General features: G+C 40.2%; 1 protein-coding gene across 1 annotated transcript; it reads left to right on the top strand.

Annotated features, from left to right (window-relative positions):
* Positions 1 to 1182: 1182 nt before the first annotated feature.
* Positions 1183 to 2775, top strand: LOC116331593 (dispanin subfamily A member 2b-like). Its single transcript, XM_031754324.2, has 2 exons — positions 1183 to 1505; positions 2329 to 2775. The coding sequence occupies exons 1-2, from the start codon at positions 1281 to 1283 to the stop codon at positions 2512 to 2514; spliced, it is 411 nt and encodes a 136-aa protein (XP_031610184.2). The 5' UTR covers positions 1183 to 1280; the 3' UTR covers positions 2515 to 2775.
* Positions 2776 to 8050: the final 5275 nt, after the last annotated feature.

The raw sequence follows: 8050 nt of genomic DNA, 5'->3' as shown, positions 1-8050 counted from the left end.
AAGCTGTCCCTGTGAGAAAAAGTAATTGCCCCCTAATCTTCACAACTGGTTGTGGCAGCCTTGTCAACTGGTACATTCATTTTGGGTAGCTGATGCATTTTGGATCATTTAGTGAACTTCATGGCAGGAATGGACAGAATTCATGGTTCCATCAATTACAGCAAGACATCTTGAAACAGCACAGCAGCCCCAGGCCATCACACTACCACCACCATGTTGAACTGTAGGTATAATGTTCTCTATATGAAATGCTGTGTTAGTTTTATACCAGATGTAACAAGACGCAAACCTTCCAAAAATGCTGAGTTTTTAGTTACTTTCTTGTTGTTGAATCACTGACATTAATAAAGGAAACAAGTGATGCCTGCAGTTCATAAGATTTTAGAATAGAATAGAATAATCCTTTAATTGTCCCACAAGGAGAAATTTGGTTGTAATAGCAGCAAGAAAAACACATATACAAACAAACAGGGCACAGGACACACATTTTTTTTTTTTTACATATTTACATCAAGGACAATAGTTACCAAAAACTATTCTGAGTTCTTTTTTTTTTTATTATTTGGATCAGTTGTTGATGCACTCTTGGAGTCCTGGGAAGATTCACTGCTGTTTCAAGATTTCTCCACTTGTGGATAATGGCTCTCATCATTATGAGATCTTTTAGCCTACTTCACTTTGTCAGACATGTTAACTACCCCACACGATGGCTTGTTGATGAATGCATATTATCTTTGTTTATTTACAAGAAATGTTTGCACATTCTTGATATTTTTGAATGATTTGGGCTTGACTCTGTATAAAATAGAGCAATTTACAAACATAGTCATCTCATTTCCAGTTAAAAGTTGTCCAATGAAAATCAATTATATTAAACTTTTATCAAAGTCATGACTGAGTTTATTGGAACTGACCCTGAACCCTTTCAGATTTTTAACTTATCCACCAAGGAGAAATGAAGACATTTCAGCAGTTCGGAATATCTTCAGCAACAATTAGGTGATTACTAAAGTCATTATGTTTCACTATCTCAGGAACACAAAGTCAACTGTCATGGCTGTTAGTAGAAGAGGTTTAGTGACTGGCAGTGCTTTCTTTACACGTTAATATTTATTTTGTAGTGATGAATCAAACTATTGTGGGTCAGGTTTTCATGGGCTTCCTGTTCCCCCCCCCCGGAAAAAAAAACCTTTAAAAGCCACAACTGATAGTGGCTCTGTTGTTCTTGTTCACACCTTTCTCCTCTCCACATTGCAGCTGAGCTGAGAACAGTTTGAGCGATGCATCCTCAAGGTTACACGACTGACGTTGTGCAATTGCAGGGCGTGAATTATGGTGGATTCCCTGGCCAGCCTGGAGTGGTCCAGCACACTGCTGTGAACATCACTGCAGGGCAACCAGTCATCACCGAGTCCCCCAAAGACCATATCATCTGGTCGCTCTTTTCCTTTGTCTACGCAAACCCTTTTTGCCTTGGACTTGCAGCTCTCATTTATTCCATCAAGGTGAGTTTATTGTGACACATTTTCATTTCTTAGAAATAGCATTTTTATGTGTTTGCTCTACGTGATAAGAGAAGATAAAGTTATCCAACATTTTGGGAAATGGATTTGATACAGAAGCCAGAAAATTAAAGACAACCAAGAATAAAAGAATATATAAACAAAAACAAATATAGATTTTTTTCAATAAAATAACATGCAACATGATTAAAAAGTTTAAAACTACATAAAAGAAAGGAGTTCAATTAAATGAAATAAGAGTATCAATACGTTTTTATTTTGTATACATAATATGAAACAAAAAAATTGAAATAAAATTTAATAGAACATTATGTAAAACATTGAAAATGATACAGGACATAACACAGGAAGATAAAATGAATGAAGTGAGATTGAGATAGAAAAATTGTAATAAAATGCAATAAAAGAACAGCAAAAGGAGTGTAATATTCTGGCTTCATAAAATTAACCAGCTCAACTTCAATAAAGGAAAACTGAAATTCAACTTTTACTGAAATGTTACTAAAATTAAAGGCTTATTAAAAGTAGTGAAAGCAATACAGAAAATATCAGACTGAGACAGTAAAGGACTAAATAAACCATAAACACAAAACAGCAGATTTGTGGTAACTTCAAACAATATAAGCTTCCCTCTTTTACATTTTGCAAAATAAAAAAAATCAGTGCTCACAAACCAGAATCTTGTTATTTTCAGTGACTATTAGAGGATTATACATGACATCTGACGTTTTGAGTTTCTGTGGAATTGAAGATGTGCTTGAATCCATTTTTCAAAGTTGAGAAAAGTATATTTTCATTCTTGCAGGCCAGAGACAGGAAGGTGGTTGGAGATGTGGACGGTGCACGGCGTTATGGCTCCACTGCTCGCAATCTCAACATTGCTGCCACAATCATAGCTGCCATTGGGTTCCTGATTTTCATTATTACATTCACTGTAATTAGGGTTCAAACAGCTTCCTATTCCAGTTACAGTTACAACTATCAATATTAATCACATTTAAGCATTTCCTGCTGTTGTGATTTGGTCCCATTTGTGTTTTCCTGCTTAAAATAAATTTTGCAACCTTCTAGAACTTTTAATAGCATCATCTGGGGAAGAAAAGCCATTTTACAAAAGTCTTAAATGGAAGTCTTCTCAATTTCTTTACTGACAAGTTTTATTTTCAGACTTTGTTACTTGATGCAGAAATCCTGTCAGCAAATAATGAAGAATTAAAAAGCTTCACATTTCAATAAAGGTCTCCCTATTTTACTATGCTTTACATATTTTTGACTAATTATAATCATAATTAACTGGATGTCATCAACTGGTGACATAGATTTTTTTATACCATGAGTGGGTAAAAGGGCAGAGTGGTGAGTTATCCTTCTCTGAAAATGTATAAACTGACGTTTCAGTCGTGTGCAGCTCCAGAAAATACTACAGCAGTTATACATTTAGTTGGATCAGATTTTCAAACCTAGAAGTGTCCCTGGGCCAGACATTTGAAGCAGCCTGTAAGCAACAAGTAATGATAAACTTCAAACCAATATAAAGGAACTAATGAAAAATGAAAAGTAATATTTATTCATTGTTTCACTTTTAAACTTGATCACATCTGAAAGCATGCACACGAATAAGTGCATAAAACTAACAAATGAGTTGTAACTGAACAGAATCTGAAGTAGCAGAAATTTAAAAAAAAAAAAATTAAAAACAAAAACATTTTGTCCATATCTGACATCTGAATGTGCACAACATTAATGATTCAATCATATCAAAGCCATCACTGCAGAAACTCATTACATTATACCATGATGGAACATAATTTTAACTGTAAGTCAGGCATGGCCTGATACACATTCAGTAATGTTAATATTTAGGCTACATTTACCCTGTTTACATTAGTTGGAAAAGTTATTTATCCATTTTGTTGTTCTGTGCATTGAATGGGAGCTGATTTTTATTGAGTTCATGTGTGAAAAGCCTGAATCACATCTGTATGTTGATCCAAACACAATGAGCATGACTGCAACTTTGATAAGGGGAATGATGTATGTTAACCTCAGTCCCAAACTTTGCAGCTCCTGTGCTGTGGCTACAGATGACTGCATGTCAGCAAGTTCTAGTAGGTTGTGTTACACCCCAGCCCAGGGGAAGCCGGTGTGCAACACAAGGAAAATTTAAAAAAAGGAAAATGCCCCCACAACCCCTGCTCTCAAGGAAGATGAACCAAAAACTGCCACAAATTTACAACATCCAGTCAGTTTATTAAGTCCCAAAAGGTAGCGGGCGTCAGGGTGAGCATGGCCAAAACAACAAACAAAACTCTCTAGATATGAAATGCAACTGGCTTACCTACACGGAAAAACCCCAAAAGAAAATACAGGTTTCTTACCTGCCTCCCTAACCAAAAACAGGAGAAAAGGTTCCAAAAGAAAATGGCTTCTCACCCGTACAGCTACCGAGTAAAAGTATTTACAACTATTTGCAACAAAACTATTTACAACACAGCAAAAGCTTCTCACTCCAGAACACAGATTCATACGCAGCCACATGCACAGTTCGTTGGGAACAGGAAGTAGGCAGGGGCGTGCCGGTTCAGAAGGGTTCTCATTTATGCACGATCGGATATCGTTGTGTTGGTGTTGTTCCCAGATCGTCATAGTAAATGTTGTTCCAGGATCAACATTGCAAGTGACCAATCAGAATGTTGTGACGTCATACTTTTGTGACTTCGGGAAAAACCGCCGTAAAACAAAAAACTGTACTTAAGCTGCGAGAAACCGCCTCTGTCCGCCGATCAACGGACCCTAATCCTAATCCTAACCCTAACCCTTTAATAAACGGTAAGCAGAATTGATATTGTCCTTGCAACATTGGAATTTCATAAATGCACGAATGGCTTGGCGCGCAAAAGAATAACGTCACAACAATGTGATTGGTCACTTGCAATGTTGAACCTGGAACAACATTTTCATGATGATCTGGGAACAACACCAACACGACGATATCAGACCATCCCTCATTTATAGCTGGCCTCTCCTAGTCCTCCACCAATGGTCAGCCTCCACCTGGAACTCACATAACATGAATAACACAGGACACAAACTATTCCACCCTCTGGTGTGGCAGACAAAAACACAGTGCAAAACATCCATAACAGTGAATCATAACATAGTTTGATTCATGATCTAGACAGCGCATCAGCCATGACATTATCTAAGCCCTTCTTGTAACGGATTTCAATGTTAAAGTCTTGGAGGTGTAAAGACCAGCGCATGAGGGGTTGGTTGCTGTTCTGCATGCGAGATAATAACACAAGGGGGTTATGGTCGGAAAATACAATGGCTGGTAGAGGATTGGACCCAAGGTACACTTCGAAATGCTGCTAGGCAAGCAGCAATGCTAAAGCCTCCTTTTCAATCGTGCTATAATGCAGCTGGTGTTTTATGAATTTTTTTGAAAAGAAACAGGATGGTCAACACCATGTTCATCCTCCTGCAGGAGCATGGCGCCAGCCCCCAAAGCGGTAGCATCCACCTCGAGCTTGAATGAACGTGTAAAGTCAGGGGCGGTAAGTACAGGAGCACTGCAGAGGAGAGCCTTGGGAGCTTCAAAGGCACACTGACATGTCTCTGACCACACGAACGGTGACTTACGACTGGGAAGACTGGTTAACGGGGCTACTATCTCAGAGAAGGTTTTGCAGAAACCACGGTAGTAACCGGCCATGCCTAAAAAAACGATTCAGCTTTTGACACATTTGAGGAGCTGGGAAGTCTAATATTGCCTGCACTTTCGCAGCAACAGGGAGGACTCGACCACGTCCTACTTGCTTGCCCAGGTAGGTTACAACAGCCTTTCCAAACTCACATTTAGCCAAGTTTAGTGTCAGAGGGGTATCACGCAGGTGGTCAAATATTTCGCTAAGGGTTTTGAGGTGTTCAGTCCAGGTGGATGAATAGGCCACTATATCCTCCAAATACACTTCACAATTTCTGACTCCACGTAACACAGTGTTCATCAGTCACTGGAATGTGGCTGGGGCATTTCTTAACCCAAATGGCATGACGGTGTATTGCAAAAAATGGTCAGGTGTAACAAAGGCACTGAGTTCGGATGCACGTTTAGTTAACGGAACTTGACAGTATGCCTTTAGGAGGTCAAGCTTGGTCACAAAGGTTGCTGAACTGACACGGTCGACCAAGTCATCCATGCGTGAGAGTGGGAAAGAGTCTGGTTTTGTAACAACATTTACTTTTCGCTAATCATTACAGAAACATGAGGTTTGATCGGGTTTTGGAACAAGCAGTGATGGGGATCTCCAAGAGCTATTGCTGGGAAGAGCAAAACCATGGTCAAGAAGATACTGGACTTCTTGCTGCATTATGGCACACTTTGTGGGATTTAATCTATATGCATGTTGCTTTATGGGCTTGTGATCACCCACAATATCGTGGCTCAGCATGTCTGTTTGAGTGGGGATATCACTGAAAAGAGTTGGGTAATTTTTAATGAGCTCACGGACATCAGATTTGGTAGGATCAGACAGATGGGCCAAATAGGTATCCAAGTTGGCCAAGATTTCAAAATTCCTCAGACAGAGAAACAGAGCTGTGCCTGTCATCCAACCCATCATCGCAGGGATTAAACAAGGGTTGAGAGACGGATAGTGAAGCAGCAGGTGAAACAGCAGGCGACAAACCAGAGCATTCACGATCAACGTACTCTTTTAGTATGTTGATATGACAGACGCGACTTTTCTTCTTACAGCCAGGGGTTAACACAACGTAATCTGTTTCACTCAGTTTGCGCTCAATGACATACGGACCAGAAAATTTTGCCTGCAAGGGAAAACCAACACACGGTCACCTGACTGGAAAGTCCACAGTACGGACTTTTTATCAAAATTGGTTTTCATTTTGACCTGTAATGTTTAACGCTGACCTCTGTCATGACTTGGGCAAATATTTTAGACAAAAAATTTGTGCCTTGATCTGTTTGGATGCGTTTAGGTAACCCAAAGGTAGAAAAGAACTTAACAAGTGCTTTCACAATCCCACTGGTTTTTAATGAGCGCAGCGGAATGGCCTCAGGATAGCGGGTGGCAGTGCACATCATGGTGAGGAGGTATTGGTTTCCAGATTTTGTTTTTGGAAGAGGACAGACACAATCAATGATAACATCCTCGAATGGCTCTCCAACGACTGGAATGGGTTGCAACGGAGCAACAGGAATCACCTGATTTGGTTTACCTGTAAGCTGACATGTATGGCACGAGCGGCAGAAGTTTACTACATCAGATCTGAGACCAGGCCAAAAGAAGTAACAGAGGACACGGCTGTATGTTTTTGTGATTTCCAAGTGACCGGACATGATGTGGTCATGTGCTAAGCTTAGGACCTGAGAATGGAACGACTGCGGAACAACAATTTGCTGCTCTCCCTCATGTGTGCAGCCAGAACTGGGAGCCCATTAGCGCATCAGCACACCATACTCAATGAGGTAAGATGCAGATTTCCCACACTTAGCTTCCTTCACATAAGCCCAACAGGATGACAAGCTTTCATCATTTTCCTGGGCTTCTATAAGCTTTTCTCTATCTTTTTTTTTTTTTTCCCGCCTGTCCCGTTTGGATCTTTTGCCATCAGTATTATTGCCTAAAGGCCAAGAAAGATGCCCAACGAATTTACACCCTCACAAATGAGCGACTGTTTTGCCCCAGTGTCATGCAGAATGTTAACAGCAACTTTCTTTTCTCCTCCCACCAAAGAAGCAAAACCTTTTGACACGAATGGCTTGAACTCGTCATCTATTCTGTCCTTTTCAGTTTTAAGTACAGTCACTCCTTCTGAAGCATAAGGTTTGGTTTGCAGAAAGCTGATAGGACGAAGGAGATTTAGCCTTCCTGGACTGTTTCTTTCTCTTAAGAACGGGACAGGCAGCAATAAGGTGTCCTTGCTCATGGCAATAGTAGCACTCTCCATTTTCAGTGGCTCCGGTGGTGATACGACGGATGTTCTTTGGAGACCTGATTTTTGGGCTAACTGAGTGTGGTGTGTTGTGAACAGGAGATGAAAACACACCTTTGTGTGTCAACGCAAACTCATCAGCCTGTACAGCAGCAGCAGAGAGAGTTGTAAACTTCTGCTCATTTAAGTAGGTAGGTAGGTTAGTACCTTTTCTGGGAATTGACTTTTGAACTCTTCCAACAACACCAGCTCACACAAATCATCTAAGGTTTTTACCTTGGTAGCATAACACCATTTATCAAACAGAGTTTTCTTTTACCTGGCAAACTCTACATCAGTCTGGGTGGCAGTTTTTCTAAGACCTCTAAATTTTTGCCTGTAAGCTTCTGGTACAAGCTCGTACGCACGTAGGACAGCTGCTTTCACCATTTCATAATCCAAACTGTCCTCCAATGAAAGAGCTGTGCACACCTCCTGAGCTTTCCCCACCAATTTGCTCTGGAGTAAAAGAGACCATACAGTCTTTGGCCAGTGTAGTGCACCTGCAATGCGCTCAAACACTGAAATACGAA

Source organism: Oreochromis aureus, linkage group 7, assembly GCF_013358895.1.
Source record: "Oreochromis aureus strain Israel breed Guangdong linkage group 7, ZZ_aureus, whole genome shotgun sequence".
NCBI classification, from domain to species: Eukaryota; Metazoa; Chordata; class Actinopteri; order Cichliformes; family Cichlidae; genus Oreochromis; species Oreochromis aureus.
This window is presented reverse-complemented; position numbering and strand designations above follow the sequence as displayed.